Here is a 27,692-nt window from a genome sequence, read left to right as displayed (position 1 = left end):
GTCTGTTGTTAGAAAAGGTCTGAATACAGTTTGTCTGCTCAACATTTCTGGTTCTGACATGTTTTTCTTACACAATCTACCCTGAAGACATTTTTTTATTTGTGAAATACACTATACTCTTGGTTTCTTAGACAGTTTCTATTCTCAGCCACATTTAAAGACTGACGTCAACAATTAAAGGAGAAAGCCATTGTGAATCCTTTCTGTATCGAGCAAAAAAAAAAAAAAAAAAAAAAAAAAGATGCAGTATACACTCTACAGTATACTACTGATGGGACTAAAGCATTTTAAGGCCTTTCAAGCATTTTAACACTTTATTGCTGAATGTTTCATGTACAGAAAATATGCATCTACCACTGTTAGCCTAAAGTAACAAAATCTGTTACAGCAAGCCTCACTATAAACACTCCACGTATATTTTAGTTTGTTCATCCATACAAAAGTCTTCATGCTAAGATAACTGGTTGCTGTCAGTTAAGGGTGTGGCACAGATCCTCCCATCTTCCTCTTGGTGACACAGCCAATAAGTATAAATACAAAAATATCCCAACTGCTTCCTCCCTTCTCATTAATGTTAAATTAATAAGCACTGAAACAATCCAGTGCATCGGTCTGTAGGAGAACTGAAACATACCTCATGCCTCATTCAATTTTAAAACCTGGACAACACCACCATCTCGTGGTGAATCAAGACCACAAGAGGACGACATGTTTAGACTATGTAGACCAAAAAACATCAAAAAGTATGTGAACCTTTTGGAATTTCATAGTTTTATTATTTGTCATATAACTTGATTCGATATTCATCTCAGTCAAGAGTATTAACAAATAATATACTTTCCTCTGTTGCAAAAATTGAAAATATATGTTTGAAATGTATGAATAAAACATTATTTACGGTATAGATATAAAAATATTTGCTGCTTTTGATACAAAATGCATCTGAATAGGTTTATCCCGATATACTGTAACATTTAAACCTGTTCAACAGAATTAAGCTTGTGACCAAGAATTCAATTTTCAATTCAATTTAATTTATTTGTATAGCGCTTTTTATAACTGACATTGTCGCAAAGCAGCTCTACACAACCAAAGTAACTATGAAAGTTTACATAAACAATGAATGTGGATGAATCATAATAATCAGATTGCCCCTGGTAAGCAAGCCGAACAACAATTTGAAACAAAAGCACTACTGTCCATCCTGTATTCACGACTTTCCTAATGCAGTACTCAGTTTTTTTTTCACTTTTGTTCTTCAAGTTACAAAATGTTACTGATATAACATTTTGTTAACTCGGTTTTCACAAACATACTGTAGTTATACTGTTAAGTATATAAGCTGTTAGCAACGTACAGTGTAGTATATAGGTTATGCAGTCAAAACAACTTCTAGGGTGCAAAAATAAAGAGAAAAAACACAAATGCAGGTTAATAATTTTATTTATTAATTTATATTCAAATAAATGACTAAACTGTTTTCACATATGGACTTCGTAAAACAAAAATAAGCAAAGTTCATATATAATACAGTAATAATACAGTAGTAGTAGCAGTAGTAAAGATTTGTACAATAGTTTTACACAACTGTAAATGATTTTGTTGTATTTCATAATAATAATACTAACAGTAGTAACAAGGAGGAGGAGGCAGGATAATGCATTGTCCCAGGACTAAGCTTTGATCATGTGAAGAAAACAGATACAAGCTTATTTATCTAAAGCACATGGTGAAAACTCTTGCAACAAAAATCTTCCATAAAACTAAAGTACACTTGTAAAGAAGTAGATCACTGTGTGGTTTTACAAGGCGGATACTGCTGTTGGAAGCGTCGACAGTGGTGCGTAATTCCTCGTCTCTGTTTGAGTTTCTTGGCTGGGCATATTGTTGAGAGGAATGACTGGTTGCCCAGCTTGCGCTGATCCGTCCTCAGAATTAATGCCATAGGGCATCTTGGACATAATAGCCAGGCTCAATTTGAAGAGCACATTATGGAGAGCCAGGCGGTATTCTTTTCTAGCCAGGCAGTAGATGACAGGGTTGAAGCAGCTGCTGGCGAAAGCCAAGCAGTTAGCCAGAGGGAAAAAGTATGTTTGAGCCAAGTAGAATGAGGGGCAGATGTCAACAATATCAAGTTGGATCAGGACACCCCAAAAAGTGAGCATGTTGTACGGGAACCAGCAGACACAGAATGAAAGCACCACCACTGCCACTGACTTTGAAATATCAGCTTTTCGCCGAGAGTTGGTCCCTTTCAGTTTGTGGCGGCACAGGAAGCGCAGCAGAAGTAGGTAGGAGAGGATGATAATGGTGTAGGGCAGCAGAAATCCCAGCACTACTCGCAGCAGCTGATTTATTCCAAGCCAGGCCGTACCAGCTGGGAAACGGAGCAGGCATGTTGTGTCGTTGCCACTGCCCACAACTCTCAGGTCTGCAAACACAGCTCGGGGTGCCGCTGCTCCAAGTGCTCCGGCCCAGATAAAAGCCGTGGCCACCGGAAAAGTCCACGATCTACTGCACAGGAAGGCACTGGGTTTGAGCGCAGTTGCAATATAGCAGTAGCGGGTCAAACTCATAGCTGTCAGGAAAAAGCAGCTCGCAAATACATTCAGCCCAGTAAGTAAGGATACAGCCTTGCATGTGGCCAAGCCGAAAGGCCAGCTGTAGTCCAGAGCAATGTCCACAGCCCAGAATGGCAAGGCCAGGGAGAACAGCAGGTGAGCCAAGGCTAGGTTGAACACAAAGAAATTGATGGTGCCCTTAGTGATGGTACGAGTAGAATAAAGCAAGAACATCACTAACAAATTCCCCAACACTCCTGCAGTAGCCACCATGAAGTACACCACAGAGATGAATATTCTCAGCCAGAGGGATCCATCATCAGCAATCTCCAGCCAATTGTACATGCTCATGTTGTGAAAAATCAGGTGGGAGTTATTGCAGGATGGATCTGCACTGCAACCATTCACTGTCTTGAAGTTAATGTTTGACATTTTGGATACCCCAAAGGCAATCCTGTTGAGAGTTCAGGTTGTCCAGCTGTTATCTGGGATGTTTCCGCTTGTCCTCCTTGTGTCAGTAATGAATATTAGAAATTTAAGTTCTGGTTGTCTGTTTATTAGCTAGTAGTCATGTATCCCTGCAAGGAAAGATGAAATTATTATTACATAATAGGCACTACAGTTTATGAGTAAGTAAGTAGATTATCCTTGTCAGATAAACTAATTATACTCAAGTGCTACCCACAGAGTTCCATAATCCAATTTAGATTTCAAAGAATCAAACTTATCTGGAAGGAAATGAATAAACATATGAAGTGATTAAACCCATTTCGCCCTTTGAAAAGCCCGTCAAGAATCCCACAGTCACGTTTTACCATGCAGTAATAGAGGTGCGGTAGCTGTGTAACCACAATCAAGAGTGAGACCACGAAATCCAAGTAAGGATATTGTTAATAAAAACATTATAAATATTTTTTTCTGATTTAGTAAGACACACATTAAACTGTCCTATACTTCCACGTCTTATAAAGTCATATGAAACAGTAAGTCAGAAATCAATATCAGCCCAAAATGTGTCATTTGTGAGCAAAAGGCATCAAACCTCTGTCGAAATGACATAATATTTGTTTGGAAGTGGTTTTAGGATTAATGTTTGACTATTAAATGAACTGCCTATTTCTCATAGAGATGCAGGAATGATTTTACCATTTAAACTATATGCAAATCACAGACCTTTTCCCAGCTTCTTTTATGTTTACTTTATGTGAACTTTAAATTAATTATCCAAGCTATCTATTTCTAACCTTGTCATAACCACTGTAACAAACAAACACATCTATATCTGTTAAAGTTATAGATATTTCTACCAAACTGTGGTTTGCTGTGCTTATGAGCTTTTAGACATAAAACAGTCAAATAAATATACTGATGTTTGTCTATTACAGCTCTGCTGACTCAGTTTTAACTCTTTTTAACTCTAAAAAGTAAAAAAAAACAAACAAACAAAAATAAACTTACCTGAAGATTATACAGGAAGTAAGTAAATCTTCAGCTTTCAGAAGTTTGTGTTCTTGCAGTTACCTCTGCTGCACACAATGAAATTACCTTGAAGCCAGTCAACAACAACAATAACAACAACAACGTTGACAATGTGGATGTCGCCCACTGAATTCATGCTCCACCCCATTTTATTTTTCACTTTGCATATTCAGCCTGGAATTAAATAATGGGAAATACCTTTTAAGGAAACAGACGTATGTGTCACTTACATTTAGAGGACACATGTGGCTTTGGTATTTAGTAACATATACTGATTACTGACTATTATTCTGATTGTGTTTTAACTGCAACTGATGCTACAGTCAAAACCGACATACGTATCTAGTCAGTGACATTGAAAACACATGTTCTCTGTGTGCTGTTTAACATTATTTTGTACTCTTCTTCTTTCTTCAAGGTCACTGTAACCTGCTGTTTTACCAAATTGAAAAGTCATTGTAACCCCATGTGTCACAGAGACATGAATATGTGTATATAAATAAATAATTTTTATTATCATTATAATATAATAAGAAAAAATGAATAGATGGGGTTCTCTTGTTCTGATCCAACCCGTCATTTCTTTGTCATTTCTAAATGACTGCATTTTCAACAGCTACACATTTACTGCTCACTATTCTTTGGTTTAGCATTAATTAAATGAAGCACATGCTGTACAGCAACCTGCTGTTGACCTCAAAGCCTAATATTTCTTCTCTCCTCTCTCTGCGTGTTGGGGTTAATGTTGGCTTAGCTGCAGAGAATATGATGATGGCGTTAAAGGGACTTTGACTTTACATACAGGTGAGAAAATGACAAGACTCTGACAGGAAATAATAGCAAGGAGATTTTCTTTTTCTATATATATCTGGGGCGTTGCTTCAAGATTAGATTGAGCAACAGAAATGACTCTTCATCGTAGATTGTTGATAGTGGAAACAACATCGGCAGTGAATGCTTAAATGAGATTAGCTCGGAATAGGCGGAAGAGTGAGGAAGTTGATTAATGCTGATCTGTCTGCACTGAGCCATCTTCATAAACAAAATGAACACAACAGCAGCCCCTTGAACGGTCACGTTCACATTGCCAGCAACATGCCGCAGAAACAGCATGTTAATTCTCGCCTCCATGTTTATATTATTAAATTATATATATTTTATTTAAAGCTAGAATTCTCATCAACCATCTATATTTATTGACACACAGAGCTGCAGAGCTGTTAAATTTCTGGTATTCATCTTATTCTACATCCAAAGTTCAACGCCACTGCCTCTGGAAATAACTCATTAAAAATGTACATCTTGTTTATTACATCTGCACAAAAAATCTATAGCTAAAAAATGACTGTGTGTGGTTTTAGAGGGGTTATGTGGTGAGGTATTTACTTTGGTTTTAACTTTTAACAGAACAGTCTATGCTCATTCCTGGATGTGGATCTGTACTAAGGGTCAGAAGAGACCCAGAAACCAGGCAGTGCTTCAAGTTCATTTGGTATTTCCATGTAATCTACAAACTGTTTGCTCCTGTTTATACCCCTTAAGATACTGGAAATGTTAAAGCACTTAAAAGTAATATTAGTGAGACTGAGGCTCAAAAACAAGATATTAAACTAAATAGATTAAGAATGAGAATAATAACAATAATAATAATAATAAATACATGTTTACAGTTTAATGAAATGGGCTAGTTGAAACCCAGTTATTTTTACATTCACATTTCTAGTCACAGGAGGTCTGCGATGCTGCAGAGATGTAGCTTTGTCGCCACCCTGTGCAAAACTGACAATACAACTGTTTGCCAATGAGGGGGGAGACGTAGGATGGGCTCCCTTCACTGTTCTGTTAGAGCGAGCCCCCTGGTGACAAGTGTTTGACTTAACAAGTCTGAACACATTTACTCTGTAACCAACACAACCTACATATGCACAATAAAAATTCTAACCTCAATCAAATACAAAACCAAACAGAACCAAACTAAAGCAATAGAGACACTATAATTAAAAGCAGCTCAAAGATATTGTTTCCTATAATCACAACAGTCTGATACTTGAAACTGAGTTGTCAGATTAACTGAATTGTGCACTAACTAGTTTATTTGACACTGTGCATGTATAAGACTCGTGTTAACTACATTACATACACTTCTCAGTACAACATGTTGGACACAGTTCAGTATAAAACACAAAACCTTTGTCAAGTCTGCTGTAAAACCCAACAACACTATGTGCATGGAAGATCCCTCCCAGTCCGTGTTTAATATAGGAGGTGGGGTCTGTACAAGTGTATCTGCTGATCTGATGTTAAGATCATGAACCACCCTGATGATGCTGCTGCACCTGTGCAGAGGTGAGACAACGTCATCACACATATGATGGAGGCTGCAGTGTTTCCTACAGGTGCTCTGCTCTGTCTCTGTGTCGTCTTGTTCGGTGGATCTATTAAATCCCAGGCTCTCAGCTCTTTACGCCACTAACTAACTAACTAACTTAATAACAAACTAACTAGTACAGTAACCAAACCAGCCGCGCACTCTGTGAACGGGGCAGAGCCGCGCGCACGCAGCGGTGCCACGCGCTGTTTTGCCATTAACGTTAATAACGTGGTTTCTCGCGACGGGAGGGGGGAGGAGGGGGGAGGAAGAGGAGGAGGAGGAGGAGAGGAGAGGGAGAGGGGGGGGGGGGGGGGACACGACGGTCCAGGTGATCCGCTGTGATTGAAACGCGCCGGGGAGGAGAGGAGAGGAGAGGCAGACGAAGACGCGGCCGCAGGACGGAGGACGGAGGACGGGACCCTGATTGAAGTGTTTCTCGGGAGAATCGCCTTTGTTCGACCGGGGATGGGATTGGTGAGGAGCGACCTGCCGCCCAACCTCTGAGGTAAGGACAAACCGGGAACTAACTAACTAACACACGGGGGGAGGAGGATGCTGCAGCGGCCGAGGCTGCTGGCAAGTGTGCGCGCTCTGGTTTTAGGAGTTTGTGCCGGCGAAAGTGGCCCGAGTCGGGGATGCGGGTGTCGGGGAGGCTCTCCTGACCGTGGCAGAGCCACAGCCCGCTCCGCACACCGTCCCGAGCCGTCAGCGGGCTGTCGTCGGGTTATTATTAGCTTTGCTGTGGTTTGGCACCGCTCTCAGCAGCCCAGAAGTGAACTGCTGTCGACGCACGCAAACTTGTGTTAAGTGAGTGCGAACGGGACAGACAACAAGGCTCCATTGTACCGGATCAGCGGTGGATTAACGGAATTCCTTTTCTCTGTACTGTCTGAATGGCCTCCAGTCCTCTCTCTCTCTCTCTCTCTCTCTGTGCCTGCCTCACCCAAACCCCACGGGTGTAACATCTTCATTTCTCTGGCACTTGCACCAAACATTAAACTAAATCAGCGCACAGTCAGCAGCCATCAGAGCAGCTGAGTCCAGCAGAGCTGTTGTGAAACATGTGGACGGGACGAGGATGCCTGTAGTTACTGTTAGTAGGGGCTGTGGTTTAAAAGTGGCACTTAGTAAACACTAAACCACCTTTTTTCCATTGTCAGATGATTGTTTAGTTCGTAAAAAGTCAGAAAATGGCAAAGAATGGTACTTTTCCACAGGCTAGAAAAGAGTAAACAGGAATAGTGTTGCCTGAAACTACAAATCCTCACATTTGACAATCAAAATAATGGTTGTAATTGGTCATTTTGCTCCTCCACAACCGACCGAGTCATTAACAAGTCATTCAAATTGTTGGCAATCAAGTCAAATCGATTAATCGACTACTTTTCAAAATAATTGCAACAGCACTGCAAGGTGCTGTACAGAGTTAATGAGGAGCAGAAGGCAAATACAGTATGTGTCACGTAGGTCTCTAGGGTGCTGTTTGTGTGCCCTGCAGATAAAAAGCTGTTGTCTCGTGGCTGATCATCAGTGTTCGAGTTTAAGGATAAAGATTGTTAGGTGGGCTGCAAAACGTCTAATTACATCCCAAACGCAACCAGACGGCTTTTCTGTTCTAGACAATAAATAAACACTGGCCCAGATTTTGTATTTCTTGCTCCTCCGCCCCTCCCGCGCTCTTTCCATACACTTGCACATCATGCACAACATGCACCACGATCCACAGCTCTCCCCCTCCCCCCGGGTATGTGGCCAACCAACATGTGGGGAGGTAATCCCAGCTATTAGGGTAATCTCCTCAGCATGACGATCAATAGGGGAGGGTGTGCGATGGACTACCAGACAAGAGTAGGGGGGAGACAAAATTTGTGCTAAAGAAAAATGATTTAATCATCTAGATTAGGTCAGGAGACTGGGGTCTGGACTGGGGCTTGTTGCTGGGAGGGGGAAGGGTGCAGACAGGAAGATGTGCAGGGTAAGGTCATCTCCACTTTGGGCAGCTCTCCCTCGTGTGACAATGGGCTGAAACATTTAGTCTTTGGTTTGTTTTCTGAATGAAATGTAACCAAAATTACAGCTTAAAGACGGGACTGCTACCAGAACGTCTGTGTCACAAGTAGGAAAGTGAAAAATAAAATCTATAATCTACATAATCTGAGTACCAAGAACTCAATACGAATTATAGTTAAATAAAAAGAAACTGACATTCTTTCTGAGTTAGGATCCTCTCCTCTAATGTTAACATCCAACAGCAGAGCATACAGATGACCTATAGACTGCATTCAGTCTAATGTAAACATATGTTTTTTCTGTCTGGAGGGTGTTGTTGTTGGCCCAAAATATGAAACAATAACTAACGTCATATTAGCTCAGCTAAAATTTGATTTGATTGAATATTTGCACTTTCTGTGTTATACAATTTCAAACTAAGAATAATAGCATCTGCCATATGATTAAACATGATGTAAATATCTTAAGATGTGAGACTGTGTGGCATTTAAGTATGTCAGTCGGGAACAGTATTTTACACAGTTTACCAGGAATATCGTAAATTAATCAGTAATAAAAATAATAGTTGTGGTCGTAGATTCAAGTCATGTTAGGATGTGCCAATACACTCTGGCAGATATATTTAGAAATGTATTGTAGTAGCCAGTTTTTAAGATTGGTATTGAATGACATTCAGATGTTGCCATGATGAGGTGCAGCGTTCCTCCTTTTGTCTGTGCAGAAGACGTGCTCGTTAATATCCCATCCACAAGCAAACCATAAAGTGAGTATTGGGTGATCACTCAGATAGGTACAGTGGAAGTGGAGAGCAGACACTGGCAAAATGTCCAGATGGAAGATGGGAGGGATGAGAAAGGCGTTCACAGATCCCTTCTGTTTGGCCCCAGCGAGACAGTGGGAGACGAGATTGGATGGGTCTGAGGGAGTCAGGTTACCATCAGCCCATTCTACTCCAGAGAAGTGGTGTGATACCCCTATGGGAAACCTAATCCAGATCCTGCTGCCAGCTGTCATTCTTTTGCACCAGGGTAAAATGGCTAGGCAGGTATCACCTTACTCTTCTTCAGTCCTCACCTTAATCATAACAGGAACTGGGAACTTTAAATGTTCAGTATTAAATAAACTGCATCTACTATGTAACTTGAGAATCTTATTCTTATATGTGACGCCGCTGCACATATCAGAAAAACCAACCTTTCCAGCCTGCTATTAAAGATTTCCAAGTGATTTGAAGTACTGTACTGATTGGAGTGTTGTTGTACGTTTATAGATTTTTTTATTTTTAATTTTGAAGTTCTGGTTTTAGTGCAGGAGACGTAGACGCGATCCTACCATCCTGAAACATGCTGCTGAAGTTTCAGTCATGCAACAGCAGGTTGTTCCCCCTTCCCCCCCTTCACAAACTCCTGTTCACGGATCACTATAGAGCTTACTTCTCCAGCAGGCGTGACTGTGAAGTGAAGATGAAATATAAGAGAACTGTCATTATTCAATAGGTTGTATTGTGATTGGCTGGGCTTGGATGTGGTTGCCACACCTCCTAGGTGATCATAAATAAGGCAAAGCTTATGTAAATAACTTCCTAAACAACCTGCGGGAGGATGGGGGGGATCTGGGCTGTTGAGAAAAGATGGTGAAATCTTTAAGTCTTGTGTCGGGTAATAAAGTAATATGGATAAGGTTAAAATAATCGAAAGGGCCACAAGACCAGCTCCTTAAAACATAAAGTATTTTTATGTTTGGCTAAAAGAAACAACAGATTTGTTATTACAATCAGAAGAGAAATGTAAATACTGCAGTCTATCATTTAAACACTATGTGGACATTGTACTGTTCAGAAGACAATGAATTGTCAGTTAAGTCAGTTAAAATCTACTGGGTTTTAATCACAAAATTATTTCATTGAAAAACTGATTTATTCATTAGTGGGGAAATTATTAACAGATTATTCAAATGCGTCATTACTCAAATTAATAATTTTAAGTAACTTCACGTCACACAAACCTCTACCTGTTTTCCTTCATTTTATTTTATATTTACTTTTTTGGTATTTTGGAGAGACAGAACAAACTATATGATGACATCACTTTGAGATTAGTAGGTTTTTTACATTCTATAAAGCAAATAATGACTTAATTAATGATCAATCCATCATAGAAATAGTCATAAATTGCAGCTTTTGTGACTTTTCTTTCTTCTTAATTTTCTTCTGTGGCTACAGCACCATGAATATTGCTTTGTTCATCTGTTATTGTTCTCTTTTGTTTGCGCCGGCAGTGGGATCTATTGAAATCATAGCTGGTGTTTGAATGCTCACCTGTCCGGTGTAGTAATGAGAACAAGCTATGACAGAAAAAACTGGTAACGTGAAGGGCGGAAAGCAAAGAGAGAGAGACATAAAGGGAGACAGTCAGAGCGAGTCAGAGCTGACCTTGCCATGATAATCTAATCCCTGTCGAGAGTGCTTTTTTTAGAGAGCAAGTTAATGCCAGCAGATTATACTCCAGTGTCTCCCACACTAGCCAATCCCACTGAAACGAGAGTGGGTCCAGAGTGGAAATTACCACCAGAAATATCAAATTAAATTAGAATAATAGAAGTCCCATCTCTGGGTATTGTTCAATTAGCTTTGAATGTGTACGTTAAGGCTTGCATGAGCCATCTTGTGTGGTTCAGCCCAACAACATTTGCACAGCCGGTAAAAGCTCTGCCAACAACCTTGCATCTTCTCTTTGTCAGTCTCTCTTCCCTGTGTATGCTTTAGTGCACTAAGGGGCATCTATGATAAAAGGCCACTCATTGAGCAGCTCATCATGCTGTGAAGAGTAATCCCTGTGTATGTTGTGTAACTGAGTGGAGAGTTAGACGAGGAGGGGGATGGGCACCCGTGTGTGTAAGTTTGTCTGTTGTTGCTTGTGACTGTTGAGCTCATGGCTGCCTAATCTCTTAGGTACATTAGGCTGTTCACCCACAGTAGCGTGATGCTTCATTGTTTTTTAGGGGCCCAAATACGACATGCGTGTATGTGATAGTACCAGGAAGTCATTAAAACGTGTTACCTGAAACAAGCACCTGGGTCTGTGGTCTCGGTTTGACCTTACTACAGTACATCTGGAGGGCGTCATCATCAACGCATCAGCAGTGAGTCAGCAAAGAACGAATTTTCTGCACACACTGTGGTGTTTACGTTTGCCTACCGTCTGGTCTGTGACTTCTGTTTTGTAAATGGTACATCCTCTTAACATGGCGTACTCTGTCGATACATGGTAGTTATTGATGCTTCAGCTAATCGTGTGTTTCAGGCTCTAATAGTTACTCAACTTATAGTGAGTGAAGGATAATAAGTTTCCAAAAATAAACATTGAAATAAAATTTCAATAAATAATAATAATAAAAATTTTTTTTTTATACCATAACAGAAACATTGTAAATTCAGTACAAATTGCCTACTAACTACAACATGCAGTATATTTAAGTTGACCTTATCTTCAGTGTTTTCTCTAGAACACACAGCTTCCAAGTGTTTGACTTAACCACTGAAGCCATATGATATATGTTTTTGTAGAATTAGGCCTATTTAATCGCTGATGTAATGTGTTGAAAATCTGCTACCACATTGAGTTGATTTTGTGCATGAATGCACAGTGCCCACAGCAGAAATACTTTTTTTTTTTTTATATTTAGAGATGGACAATCTTAGAAAATATCTCCTTATATTTACACTGCAAAGAAAACTCTCTCAAGCTTTGTATTATTTGCGTTTTATGCCTCCGTTTGTGGAAACTGACAGGATTATTGGACAGAAAACCGTAGATACGAGGTGAGGCTTAGCGAGTGACTGAGGCTTTGAACACTAGCATAAGGACAGTCACATGCTATCTCCAGTCAGGGGTATGTTGGCACATGCTTGTTGCTGGTTGTTGAGAACATTTCAATGACTTCAGCGCACACACAGGCACATATGTATGCAAGCAGTCATGGGGTACTCACACACCGGAGCAAACATTGTCACACTCACAGTCAGCAATTAAAAAAAGATGCTGACAGGAACAATAAATGAATATTTCTATCTTACAAAAAAAAATACTGTGGCATACTAAGAGTACTGTAGGTATTTTGGCATGTCTGGTGCAACACAGAAGCTGTTTTCAGTCCCAGGCAGGAAATTAAACTCACTGTTATGGTGCAGCAACCTTGCACACAAGCAGCACGCACACACACCACATACTGACAGTGGATATTTTCATGCAAGTACACACAGACGCACACATGTGCATGTGCGCACACCATAGCACACGAGCTCTCAGCATCAGTGCCCTGACCATAGGGAGTTTGTGCTGAGCTGGTTGGGACGTCAGGATGAATCAGTGTGAGGACAGCTGACTGGACATGCCTATTCATCTGCCAAAGAAAAGGGAGAGAAAAAGGGGAATGAGGGATTCTAAAAGAAATGAGTTAAGCCCCTGGAGCAACATGTTTGGCTATCTGCATTACTTTACAGATCATCCAAAGGGCTTTCAGTGTTGATGGGATGAGAGCAGAAGAGCTGGAAAAGACAGAATAGATGGAATAAAAAAAACAAAAATCAGGAGGGTTGAAATTACTGTTGTTAAAAATAAAAATATAGTGAAGATTATCTTATTTATAAGACAATGCCTTGCATACAGGTTCTTATATTCTTGAGCAAAAGTCGGTAGTGCAGATGAAAATATGTAGCACACACACTAAACACGTACACTGCTTTGCCAAAAGCATTAGCCCAGACTGTAGATGCGGCTAACTCCATACTGATGGCCCGTTTATTCCCATCTGTTGCCCTCAGCTCTCTGACTTTATCCCCATTGTGTTAACTCATTACATTCGCCTTAACCTTAACCCCTTAATTGCCACCCTCCAGTTTCTCTTGCACATCCTCCCCCTCTTGGAGACAGTGTGCCACATTGCCCGTGCACTAATCTGATGGCGTCTGCCTGCTAAACACCTGCCATGTCCATGGAAAAATCTACAAAACTCCCATATTCTAGATACAGCACCCATTCCAGTGTGAGCGGATCAGCACACATGGCTACAAGCAGGCATACACGCACACAGATGCGACCACGGATGCAGATAGAGATAATTAGACGGACAACCTCGTCCCCTGAAAATCGCACCAGAGTCAGTCTGTTTTTTGAAGCCTTTATGTTTATGTAAACTTAGTTTCTTTTCACATTTCAAGGGCTGAAACTACAAAACAAGAATCGTCTTTTGTCCAGCCTGTTTGCTCAAACATGTATTCGAAGACAGTGACGTGTAGGCCTAGGCCTCTTTGCTTTAACAATAACTCGCTTGACCCCCCAATGAGGGGTGCAGGGCCAGACATGAGGCGATGTGACAATTCTGGTGCAGACGACACAATAGCAGGTTTTTCTTTTGACTGCCTGGCTGGTTGTATGCCACACAGAGTACTTTATTTCATTATTAACAGTCTAACAAATACTCATGTTTGCTGGTGGAACATTTTTAACAACATCAGAATGTGAATAGGCAGTTTTTTTCATGCAACAAATGCCTTTTCTGTTCCTGGATGGGTTTGTCCTGGTTTTTAATCAGATGTGTCCGAACTAGTAAAGCCTCTTATGAAAAAGTGATTTTCCCGACTGCTGAGATAATTTATGTTAAAATTATGAAATTTAAGTCTGTGCAAATTTGTTTTTATTTATTGAAAAATCATGTCAGAGAAGAAAGAAAATATTAAAGGATAAAGGGTAATACATACTCTATTGTTATGAGCAAGACAACTTCAGTGACGGTAGATTTGTTCCCATATTTAACCAATAATCAGAAATGTTTTACTTTTACCCACAATACTACACCAATGCTCACCACTACCAGAACCAGGGCAATGTGTGTGCCTCCATGTGAGTTTCTAAAATAAAGTTTGTTGATAATGGATTATTGATCATGAATTAGAGTGGACTACCCCTCAGGGTTCATCCTGGTTGGCCAGGAATGAATGCATCTCTTCATGCTTCACCTCACACACTCAATTTAGGCACAGGAAACCAAAGAACACACATATAGGCATTTTGAGACACTGACCCGCGGTCTAATATGGGCAGACAGGCTCTGTTCAACCACTAAGGGACAATACAGGGATATTGTAAAATCAAAATGTCTCTGTGAGCTCTTACACAGGGTTTCTACTTAAACACAAGAACAAGCTCTGTAAGCACACATGTTCAGTGTCAGTGTTCGGTTGTCATTTTAGTGCACCAGCCTGTGCATCTTTGGATATTTTCTGTGTAAGGAGATGTGAACTGTGAATCTCTAATACTCATTATCTAAATGTTCATTCATTTGGGAAAACTAAGACAACCACCTTTAAAAGATTCGGTCCTGTGATTAATAACAGCGGAAAATATGTTATTATCCACCCTGCCAAATTAAATTGAATGATTCAAGTACATACTGATACAAAATATTGGGGGTGTGCCTGGTGAAGCTGAGAAAGGCAAAGCGGGTATTTAATGTCATAATATGGTTTTACCTCCACATTCATAAATCTCACCAGCACTCTCTTATAAAGTCCTTTTTTCAGCTCCCTTTGTCAACTCTGCTGACCTGTTTCTCCAAACATGTCTGAGCTTTGCTTTTTTTTTTTTTTTTTTTAGAAATTACAAGGTTGATTTGGCCCAACTAATGTTTTTGCAGACTCTGTGGTTTGTTAGTTTTGGTTTTGCAGCCTAATGACGACTTGCTTCAGGCTTTTGGACTTCATATTGATGATAAACAACAATGATCCCAAATGCAAACACACTTGGAATCAACTTTACATATTTTATCTTCTCACTTGAAAATGAACTAGTGAGGAATTAACGACCGGCTTGCCAATAAACAGATGTCAAATGTAATATCATTGACCTAATTCTAATTTCTTCTTCTATTTTCAGGTGTTCTTGCAAAAACAGTATGCAGCAACGATCATCTATGCAAAAATAAGAATGGATACTAAATCATTGATGTCTGTACTGAGAACTCTTTTTTAACTTTTTGTTATAAACATAATTAGAGGATTTATTATACAGCTATTGTTTGGGACGAACCAGTGCTGCAGAAAGAGTAATGGAGACAGAAGAGAGAAAGGACGTATCACTGAAATGCACAGCTACTATAAATACAGAGACAGAAGAGGACGTGACCTCTGGCCACACCTGTGCAGTGTGTGGTCGTAGCTTTCCACTTCTCAGCTCTCTGTCCCAGCACATGAGGAGACACACAAGAGAGAAACCTTACAAGTGCCCATACTGTGAGCACAGGACAGCTCAGAAAGGCCGTTTGAAGGCCCACATCCGAAGCCATAAACTGGGCCTATTCAGCCATAATCTCAGTGACACCGAGGGTAATGGAAATCAAGAGCAGAAAGATAACACTGAGACACCTGACACTCCTGAAATCATCAGCACGTCTGACAAAGCTCATAATGTAAATGGGAAAATAAAGAAGAAAGGAACCAAGAAAAAAGTTAAGGGGAAAGAGGGTGCTGAGGTCAGTGATGGAGCTGATGCGGGGTCTTTTTCCTGCACCATTTGTGGCCAGGTTTTCCCTCAGGTAATACTCCTTAAATCCCACATGAAAAGGCACCGAAGCTCCCAGGATCACGGTTGCCGAATTTGTGGACGCCGCTTCCGTCAGGCATGGTTCCTCCAAAGTCATATGCGCATACACAGGGTCAAAGGCCGGCTAAAGAGTAGCAAAAGCAATGAGCCACCTGCCACAATCAATGGTGTTCCTCAGGACCCAGCATCATTGATGAATGAAGAGTGCCTGTATGAGCTCTGTGCTGGCTGTGGTAACTTTTTTAGTGACCGCAAGACTTTGCGAATACATGAAAAGCTACATAAACTGAACCACAGCCGCAGTCAGATGCAAAATCTACCACAAGAAAACCATGACGCCTCTGAGACCCACATTCCTAAAAAACATTTTTTGGAAAGCTTAAACCTCACGTGTGCTGGACGTAAGGAAACATCTGAGCAAAAGACCCTCAGCAGACGAATTCCAGAGCTCGATCCTGTTTGTAGCTATCAAGCGTGGCAGTTGGCTACAAAGGGGCGACTAGTGGAAGCCACGGAGAAGTGTCTGGGATGGGAAGAGAGACTAGCTGATGCTGAGGTGGCATATGACACAGAAAAGGGCGAGTATGTGCCCCGGAAACAGGAGAAGAAGAGAAAGCAAATCAACAACTCTAGCTCCAGTGTAAAGAAGAAGAAAGGCGACGCGGGCTTTGATCAAAAGAAGGTTTGTCAGAAGGATCGCATTCTGCTGAATGGACTTGGTCACGCATTTTATGAGGCATTACAAGCTAAGAAGGCCAAAGGTGTTCAGTTCTCGCCTAAACAGACAAAGAGCATCGGGGACCAAGAACAGGAGGGTAAGGATACACACCACACCACTTTATCAGGACTAGGGTTGTTGTTCATGGTCATTGAAAACAGAAATTCATTTGAGGCCTACTTTGTGCTGAGGACAGTTGTGTTACATTGGATACTGCACTCTGTTAAATCAAATGGAGTTTCATTTCCATTCAATATGGATTCTTTCTGATATTGCAATAAAGCAAAATAAATTTGGCAGGCCTTCGACGTGAAACTTTAATACTGAGACAACTCTGTGTCAGATGGGTAGGGAGATTGGGAGTAGTAACATCTTATTGTGGGAAAGTGAGACCTCTAGTGAATTTGTTATCAAATTGCAGCCATTATTTCTGCACTAATAAGATTCAGAAAATGCATATCTATCGAAGTGTTCTTACCAAGATGCCAAAAGCTTTTGACAAATTCAAAAAAGTTCAACTCCAAAATGTATCTGGGATATATTTAGCTGGATCTGATGAATGAGTACAAAAGATAACGTGCACCTAACCTATCGCTTAATAAACTGCTATTTGGAAGCAGGGTCGCCCAAAGATAACATTTTACTACTACTAAAATAATGAGTGTTGAGGGATCAAAACATTAAAAATACAGAAAGATATGCTAATAATACTAAGAAATACTGTATAAAGCTATTGAATTAAATAAGACTTAAAGTCTTAAGGGTTTAAGTTACTGACTAGTCTTCATGTGTCAAAATGCTCTACCAGAACTTATAACCAGTATCATCTCTGAGCAGATGTCTATTCAAATATGAACTTTACTGTAGTATGGCTTCCACAGCCTGTGCTTTTAAAAGCATCTGGCCTGAAATGTTTAACAGTACTGCTCTTGATTGGGTAAATCAATTGTTTCTTTTTCTGCACTACAGATAAAAACCCATACTTCTGTGAGCACTGTGATTTCCATACTGCTGATGCCACACTACTCAGGTCTCACCTACACAAGAACCATCAGGACGTCTTGGGTCTCTACAGCAAACACAGCCCCATTTTGGACAACCATAGTGGTTCCAAAGCCTCAAGATACATGGACTACCTCAGACACAGAAGTGTGTTGCTCAGTCAGCCATACTGGAATCCTTACACATGTCTGCCTGGCCAGGCGTCAGTAGAATCAAACATTAAAACAGAAAAGTCGAGTGGTAGTGAGGTCAAAGAGCACAGACAGACGACTACTGATACTAGCATTCTGCTCAATTTGTCTGCATTACCTGTGAGTGAAGGAGATGGCGCTGTTAATTATCAAGTAAAAACAGAGAGCCTCGTGAGACATCAGTGCCCATACTGCTCCCACACAACCAACTACCCAGAGGTTCTGTGGATCCATCAGCGGGTTGCACACAGAGTGGATGGGAACAGCTCCGTGGCGCCCAAATGGGCACCGTGGTCGAACAATCTCAAGAGTTTTAAGGCAGGCGTCTCCCAGTGGAGACGCACAGGGCCTCCACCATTTCTCGAAGGCAAGGACTGCCCTGCTTTACCTGCTCCAAGAACTCAACGCACACAGCGTCCAGGTTACACAACTCCCAGCAGCAGTGTCAGTAGCAAGCACTCAGCCCCTAAAACCCATTCAGGTGTCATTAAGTCCAAACACCAGTCAAAGGACTCACGCTCTTCAGAGGGTACACACCCTAGAGGGAGGGTGGGACTTCTACCTCAGAAGAAGTCTGACGAACACGGCCGAGCTTTAGAGGGGGGCAGTAAAGGCTCCAGTGCCCAAGGTACTTCATCAAGCAGTACTGTGCACAACAAGAGTGTCTCTAGTTTCCAGCCTGTTGGCAACTCCAAACAAAAAGGCCCCAGAGCTGCAGTGGAGGGAAACTTCCCACCGGAGGGTTTGGGTTTTATGTTGGCCAGGAACCATGGTGGGACAACTAACACAGCTACAAATAGACCCCATTCCCGCAGGCAGTCGTGTGACTCCTCTTCAGGTCCTAAGGGTCCTGATGTTTGGGCTGCCATGAACATGTGGGGGCTACATGGAAGCAAAGCATATTTAGAACCACTCCTTTTTGCTCAGGGAAAGACTGAATCAACAGGAGAGACGCCAATGGACATTGATATCCTGAGTCTCCTGAAAAACTATAGCCCCCACGATCTGGCTGCTCTCTATCAGCACTGGGGCTTTGTTGACCCCAGGATTGATCCACAAGGTAAGGCTTAAATCAATTTTTAAATCACTTAACCATCTCTACTCAATTAGATGGACTATTAATGTGTTGTTTCTATATAGAATATGTCACTATTTAAAATGACTCATCATCATTAAAACATGCAAATGTTTATGTAATGCTTCTGTTTTTACAGCAATGTTGCAGATAAATGGAAATTTTGGAAATGAAGTCCATTCCTCCTCTGAAGCTTCCAAACAAGTATGTTTACTTTGCAGCTTCAACCGATACCATTTAGGTTTAATACAAAGATTAGTGAACCAAAAAAATCTGCAACCCAAAACCTGAATGCACCAAAAATTATTGTTTCACTTTATCCTTAGATAGAAAATCATTGTTGTCTCTGAACGTAGCATAATTTAAAATATAGTCCTGATTTACTGCTATGATCACTCTAAAAACCTCAAGTCTCTGTTGACCCATACATGGTCACTGGTGATGGTTTAATTTGTATTATAAATTCTACTGTAATTATACTTTAAACTGAGATATATTACAGTAAAGTGAGTTAACTGTATACCTGATCTGTCAGATCAAATTAAGAACAGTATTAAAATCTCCCAGTCCTTCACAAGTATGTACGGTATGTCCTCACCAACTGTGTGTTCCTGTTCTCGTGTCTGTACCTTGTCTATGTCTGAATACAGTCTGTCATTTCTATGCACACGTGCGCCTGAGTATTTTCATGTGTTTGCATCCGTAGCTGTCAACTTCCACAACCTGGTTGTCTCTCCCTTCTCGTTTTTGTAAGAGAGGCTGACAGGGATGAGGCAAACAAATAATAAAAAAAAAAACACTGTTGTCCCCCTTAGGGTAAAATTCGCCCAGCATCTCCATATGGTGTGTCATCAGCCTGTCAGTCAGGCCTACCCTGATGCTACCTACAACTGTTCTTGTTTAATCCTCTTTCCCCTAGAGTAACACGTGGGCAACTTTTTAAACACTGAAGATGGTTAATATCAGTTTGTAGGGGTGAGGAATTATAAATCAGATCAAATTAATGCAACATATTAGTTTGCACGAGTTTATTAGTATACACAAAACTGAGTCAACCACAGTATTATACACATACCTGTACTACCTGGATTCCTGAAGTGTAATATCCCTAATAAAAAGATATTCAAGATACTGAAAAAAATTCTACTAATAAAATGTCTGATGAAACAACTATGAAACAACTGTGACTGCTCATGATGCTACTTAAAATATTCCAAATTGTGACTGTAAGTTACACAGGGACAAAGACAAATTCACGTTAGATCTAACTGGTTTGCCTCACATTTGTCTCCTACAGGTCAACAGCCGCTCCACTTCCTCCTCAGGGTCTCTGAATAAAGGAACTTGACGATACGTGGCGTTTGTGTTGGCATCCAGCTTGCACATTACTAACAGCCTAACAAAGAGGCCTGCTGTTCTTTAAAGGAACCCGCCATAACTCCTGAAGGACAGGGGCACTGGATAATGCACAATATATGCAAAGCAAAGAGATGGAGAGTTTTACGCATGCTCTTTGTTTCTTGAAGTGTAGATATGTTAGCTAAAGATGTACACAGAGATATGTTTTATGGAAACGAGGCAGACTAATTTAGGCTTCTTGTCAAAATAAAAAAAATTACAGAAATGTAAAACTACAAGTCTTGTGGGATTTAAACAAGACATTATTTGGCTTTAGACCCTTTGGAAAAAATGCTTTAACCGGGGGGGAGGGAGCTCAGAAAACAATAGCAAATACCAAATCTTACAAACAAGGTTGACACTAATAATCTAGCTGTGTCCTAAATGTTTTGTTTACTTGTACCTCTCTGTATGTTCTTTTTGGTTTAGTATAAGTACAATACCTTAACATAAATTGCAGGTAAAATATTAACTTTCAGGGAACAGTTATTACAATTATGTTTTTTTCCCACTATAGCAGTGTGCAGTTTTTCAGCTAAGCATCTTCCCACTGCAAGTACAGGGTTAATTAGAGCTAAATCTGACCAGAATCCAGGCATTAACACAATTAGTTCACCATCCCACACGCATTCAGACAAAAAGGATGCAGTGGTTTGTTGCTCTGCAACCAAGCGTCTGAAGTAATGAACAACTGATTAATGATAGAATCTCTTTGTATTTGTTACACAAATTACATTTTTATGCCAAGCTTTAGGTAGAGAACATGCTGCTTTTGGCAATTTGGAATTTTGTTTTTGCAGATGCATCCTCTATCAGTTACTCCAGTGTAGAAGACTGGTCTGAAATCTGACATTCTTGTCAAACAGTGCGGCTGCTGACGTTTCATTTGCATTCATTACCCGCGGCTATTGCCAAATTTAATGTCCAGCAAGGACAATTACAGAATGTGAGAAAGAAAAGCTTATTGTAGCCAATCAGTCATACAAGTTGTGTCAAAATAACCAATGAAAATGACGTGCTAACCTGCTTTATACATCATTTTTAGTTTGAAATTTAAATGCTGTAATCTGTCCTTTGTTTCCTATAAAAGCCACGGTGTAAACATCTACACTTGTTTCATATTGAGCTAGTTATGTAGCAATTTAATGCTGTGATTTTTAGAAGCAGGAACTGTAGTGATAATTTCTACTGAACTGATGTGGCCCTGACACACAGCTGCCAGTTATATATATATATATATATATATATATATATATATATATATATATATATATATATATATATAAATAAAATTAAAATAAAAGACTGTTAGACTGTTTAGTATGTTTATATTTTAGTTCTGATTCTGTGTATTCACCTCCCGTAGAGAAACAGTCTATGCATTTGACAAAAAGCCATCAACTTGGGAGATCTTCAGAATACATAATTTATTATTGGATTATCACTTTTAACTTGTGTGACAAACTGTTTTTTCATTAATTTGTAAATGATAGTTTTATTTAAACTGTCTTTTTTGGTTTGCTATGAGTGGAACTTTAACACTCCTCAGTACTTGATATTTGTAGTAACAAGAGAAATGTGATTTTAACAGAGTTTTTGTTTGTTTTTTGTTTAATGACACATGTGAGGTCAGACTGTGGGCTCAGCAGGGGGTGAGGATCCTGCAGCAGGTTTTACTGAACCTCTGACCTTGTGGCAGAGGAGGAGCGGGTCTCGAATCAAACTCTCTCAAGCTTGAACTTTTATGCACACCCTAACTGTAGGTTGATCTGTCTCTGGATACATTTTTGTGACTGCGTATACATGTTTCATAGTTGATTATTGTATCAGATTTTCTATTTTCCAGTTAAAAATTTTGTCTGACTGTAACATTATTCGAATAAAGTTGGTCAATTGTTGGTTTGTGTCCTATTTATAACCTATATGATGAACGTGTATAAATCACTTGACCTGCTGTCTTGATGGGCAAGTTTTTGTGGTTGTATTTATAAAATATAATGAATATTATAATACTAACAAGGTAAATTATAATCTGAGTGGCTGTAAGTGAGCAGATTTGCAAAAAACATTATAAAAATATAGAAACAGGTTTTTTTCGTTTTCAAAAGCACACACTGCTGGTGAATCACTGGGTAATGTTTTGCTTCTCATTGTAATAATAGCACATATATAATAACAATTCAATGATAATTCTGTGAAAATGATACAGTTGTAAGCCTTTATGTGTGGTGCTTAAAAGGGTTATTTACCCATAATTCATGTGTGCTTCTCTTTATGGTTTCTACCAGCAGATGGCAGTCAGTCTCCACAAATACATGATTTAAACACTGCTTTGTAACAAATTCCACTTAAGTTACAAATAGAACTACCTCATGTCCTACTATGGTATGCTACTGTATTTAGTTTTTTGTGCCAAAATGTCCCCCATAAGCTGTCCACAGCTTCACATTGTACAAAGACAAAGCTTCACATTATGGATGAGTCAATTGAATTCCTCATCAGACTGCTTTCTGCCTCTAGACATGATGGAGATAATGTCAGATCTGGTCAGTTTCAAACATGGTCAAACTGGATCCACAGGCATTATAGCTTTTTAAATGCAGATAATATTCAACATATGGAAAAAAACATTGGACTTCTAATAATGCCAACATATTTATAGGTAACCTTACGGGGTTTGTGAAACTCAGAGGACAATTCTCAATAAAGGTTTTACTATACAAGCACATTCACAAAGCAGGAGCACTACTGCTACTGTGCGTCCATGCGTCTGGGTACACAGTGGTGTGCCTGTATGTCCTTGTCACAACGTGTTTGCTAGTGGCTCGTGTTATATCTCGGTGCAGTGACAGCATCAGTTAGCTGCCTGAGAGACATCAGAGATCATGTTTGCTGTGCCACCAGCGAGAGGGCTGAGAGCTGGTACCAGGCCACAGGGACTGGGAGTAGATAATGTCAGGTGGCTCCGAGCAGCAGAAACGCAGTGGCATATGTTGTGTGACAGCGAAAAGCCTGGCTGAGAAGAGAGACGAACCAGTGGCCAATTGGAGTGACATCTGTCAGGGCCGACTGTGTGTGTGTGTGTAGTACTACTGTTATGAAAACCAGTCTGACCTCTAGACCTCACAGCTGAGAACAGTATTGACACTAAGTGACTACAGGCCGGTGTTTATTTCCATTTAACAGGTTGGTTTAAGGTTAGAATTCACATTTAAGGATTAAGTTATGACTAGTAATTGTAATTCATGGAGGTTGGAGTGTTCAGGACCTACTGCACTGCATCTACCTCAGACCTTTTTATACATTTACCTTTAACCAAACTAATACCATCTAAGTTTATTTAAGTTTTTATGACAATTCTTAATTAGGCATACATCCTATGAGGATCTGTATTAGTTTATTAAGTTTCGTGTGCAGTTGTAGTTCCACATTAAAGTACATTTTAATTTGTTTGAAGTCTTTGAAGTGTTTTGCAGTGTCTCAGTTTTAGATACTGAGACCCCACTGTGACAGTAATGACTAGACAGCGGGCTAAAATACTGAGCGCTGCCTCAGACAGGTGGACAGTGGTGATAAGGAGATTTCCCAGCAGTCACAGTAGGTGATTGGAAATGTTGTTCTGTATACTCGGATTGTTAGAGCATGGCATTGACGTTTCCAGGGTCAGGGGAATGATACCTACCTGCACCAGTGTGGGGTACAGTAGTTTGTAGGTTTATGTTGTATTTATAGTTGCAAGAAAATGTTGAGTTTTTGGAAATGAGGAGGGAATCTTCTCTGCAAGGTATATTCTCTTCCAGGTACCTTTGCTCTTCTGCTTTTTAGATATTATTATTTGTCATAAGTCTACAACTAAATCAACAAGTGAATTCTCACTTCACAGCAGAAAAAACACTCAAATATAGTGAAAAATAAGTTGGTTGAAGGATAATTATAATGCTGCACCCAACAAAGTAAAGAAAAGATGAAGTGTGACCATTCAGGTACGGAGCGACATGCAGGAAGAAGAAGGCATATCCATCAGATTAACACACGGTAATGTCTTCCTGGTCTGGCTCCCAGCATCAGTGATTTATCAATGCAAAGCTAATAGCATCAATATGAATCTAACTAAAAATCAATATTTCATTACCTAATTGTTAGTGGGAATGAAGAAGGATGATTGTATGAGACAGCGTTTGAGAGCATCTGGAGTTCACAGAGACATCTGGAGGACAAACTCCAGCAGAAACTGTGCTCTCGGTTAGGACACACTTTTCAAGAAGGAAAAACGTCACTGTGCGCAGCTTGAAAGATAAAAATAAAGAAAACAATAGAAACTAACACACAGTACAGTGGTTTGTGGCAACATGCTACTGCAACGTTACAACAGTGGTACAACCTTACATTATTAAAAGGTTAACTATCCACGCAGTACACAAACACAAACTGAAGAATACAATAAAATACTAATTTCCTAATTAATCCCAGACATAACAGAGCTCAGTTAAACTGTGTCAGTATGCACTGTAAGTTCAAGATAAGAATATAATATTGTTAAATATAATATTGTTAAGTCCCTACACGTTTCTGCAGCAACAACTTCTCGTACAGAAGACCGGAGACTAAGGCTGCTACTACATTAGGCTAAACTAATTAATGTAGATGCAAACTAACAATACATAGACACATAGCGTCTAAATACAATTTCCATAGTCTTTCTCAGTTTCCACTGAACATCTTTAAGAATCTGTTGGAAAGTTATAGTTTGATGGTAAAAACAGCTGAGCACTGTGGTTTCTGACAGATAGTACTTACTGTGCCACACATGAACTGTGTATTAATACACACAATTGGTGGTTTAATGAGTATTTGCTGCATCAAAATGATAAATAAACTGATATCTGTTTAGTTAATTATAAAAATACTACCTGTCTGTCTGAAACATGATGTGGTCTAATAGTAGCCTGGATGTCCATCCACACTAATAATAGCACTGAAAAACAACACAGTTCTACACAGAACTTACACTGACTGTACAGAAACAGCCACGATCCAAAGAACACGCCTTGTTTTAACCCAAAGCAACTTCATGCACAACAAAAACCATAAATTTACCTATAAGACTAAAGTTCCTTCACATGAAATCTCTGTTGTATGATCATATGAGAACATCTGGAGTTCAGAGACATCTGGAGGACACGTTCCTTCTTTCTAAGGATTTCATTAATTTTGGACCCAGTTATACTCCAGGTATATCAGGCATGGAAATATCGGAAAGATAAAGCTTAAGATTAGTGCAGAACTTTATTTAAAAATGAAGAGGTGATAAATGTTTACAGCGTGACCTGATGATTACTGTGCAGCATGTTTTCATTTCACATGATACCACCTTATCTAAAGATCTGTACTTGTCTCTTTGAAAGTAATTATGTAGTAGGCCTACGTTAAGCAGTGAGACAGTACAATTAAAGTGTGTGTTTACACTCATGTCTCAGTGATCTCAGGTGACCATAAACTGGAAATGAACTTCATCTTGTTCTTGAACTTTGATTTTATGCAATTCCCCCTTGTTTTTCAATTAAAGCTAACGATGCTAATTGGTTTACACAACATTCTTGATTCTTCTGTGACATGAGAGGCTTCCTAAATTTGCAGTAAAGCTACTCCACAACACCCCACTATCTTTTTATCTCGCCCCTAGGAACCCTGGAATACAGATGGTTATGGATCATTTGGGCCTTAAAGGAAACAGGAGTAGCATCAGTCGTAAGATATGGGTCTATCTGCATTACCCAAGACCTTGAAGGTATCACAGTCATACAGTGGAGTAGTTAAAAAGACAGAGAATATTATCTCAATGGTGCCAAAATAAATCTCTCGGGAAAAGGTATTATTTGTTATGTCAAAGATCTCAACGCATGGTGACACTTGTTAATGTTTCTGTAATTTATGAAATGGTTATTTACAAGCTTTGGATCTGTAGCACAGAGCGGGAAGAGGTTTATTTTAATTTTTTTATTTAATTGCTGTGAAGCAAAGTACACGACAAGGCCCAGGAACTGGAAAGAAGCCAGATCCCTCCACTGTCGGGCACTAATAACACATCCCAGTGACAGAGATGCACCTCCTCTCTACCTTGCTGTATCGATCTCCCATCTCGTTGTTAATAGTGCTGTTAAACACCAGCTCTTGGCTCTTTACTGTGTCTAAGCCCACTTAACAATAACCTACCCCCCCCTCTCTCGCTCACCTTTAAAAATGCCTGAGAGGCAGTAAGACAGCCACGGGCTAAACTGTTGGCACTGGTGGAAACGATTCACCTGCCTGCAGGCTAACGTTGTCTTCTCTAAAATGTATCTTAAAGCAAAATGGTGATGCACATAGTGATTTGCTTGAAGGAGGATCTCCTGTTTAATTCATGTGCGTGATGGTCGCTCACACCTCGGCTCATCTGTGGAGACAGATCTGTGTAGGTATGGTAGCGCTGGTCAATCTTCCACTTTGATGGACACTGAAAAACCTCAAACTCTATTAAATGAGTTAAATTAAATATTGCTATATTGCTGTTTAAGCAGTAAACAGAGCATTAGCTAATTGTGGTATAGGAAGAGACGGAGGAGTGTGTCTGAGGCAAACAATTGCTGCCCATTTAGAGCAGACATCCAGAGGGAGTCCAAGTCTTTAGTCAAGGACTTGTGTTTTATTAGTTGAACGATATAAAACATGACAAAATGCCTGCTCAAAGAGAATCAAAGATTCTCAACCCTTCCCACGGGGACGTCTATATAGGGCAACGGCTCCTTGCATGTCTTTCTCTCTTTTCTCTCCCGGGTGGTGTGTAGGCATCTTCAGAAACCCTCTGAAAAGCTCCTCCATCGACAAACAACCGCCAAAAGTGTTTGTTGCATGGCTACGGACACTCTCCTCAGTCACTGAAACCAACTCTGGTCCAGTGTCTCCTACAGGAACCTGTTAAACAGGAGCGATGATTTCATTGTTGCTGCAAATGTTGTTTCTGCTACAAAAAAATTGCAATGTTAATTTTTCCCTTTGTCGCTGGTGCATCCCACCAATGATGAAGTGAACTCACGGTGATTTGTAACGATTTGCCAGCCTTTTGTTCCAAATCCACATTGCTGTAAAAACAAACTGCATGCGTCCGTCTTTAACACGCTGAGATTAGACAGACGAGAAAACTGATCGAGTCTTACAGGGGGTGTACTTTTTTTTTCTCCCAGTGCTTTGAAACTTTTTTTGATAGTGTGTTCTAGCTCCTGCTGGAGCACAGCTCCCTTTTTAGCTTTAAA

General features: G+C 40.0%; 2 protein-coding genes across 2 annotated transcripts; one reads left to right on the top strand and one right to left on the bottom strand.

Annotated features, from left to right (window-relative positions):
• Positions 1-1,802: 1,802 nt before the first annotated feature.
• Positions 1,803-2,993, bottom strand: LOC113155389 (relaxin-3 receptor 1-like). Its single transcript, XM_026350089.1, has one exon. The coding sequence runs from the start codon at positions 2,991-2,993 to the stop codon at positions 1,803-1,805; it is 1,191 nt and encodes a 396-aa protein (XP_026205874.1).
• Positions 2,994-15,525: 12,532 nt separating this feature from the next.
• Positions 15,526-20,422, top strand: LOC113155135 (zinc finger protein 516-like). Its single transcript, XM_026349657.1, has 4 exons — positions 15,526-16,834; positions 17,707-18,990; positions 19,145-19,209; positions 20,303-20,422. The coding sequence occupies exons 1-4, from the start codon at positions 15,526-15,528 to the stop codon at positions 20,351-20,353; spliced, it is 2,709 nt and encodes a 902-aa protein (XP_026205442.1). The 3' UTR covers positions 20,354-20,422.
• The last annotated feature ends 7,270 nt before the right edge of the window (positions 20,423-27,692 follow it).

This window comes from Anabas testudineus, chromosome 11 (genome assembly GCF_900324465.2).
Source record: "Anabas testudineus chromosome 11, fAnaTes1.2, whole genome shotgun sequence".
Taxonomy (NCBI): Eukaryota; Metazoa; Chordata; class Actinopteri; order Anabantiformes; family Anabantidae; genus Anabas; species Anabas testudineus.
The sequence above is the reverse complement of the archived record's forward strand: the minus strand, read 5'-3'. Positions and strand labels throughout refer to the sequence as shown.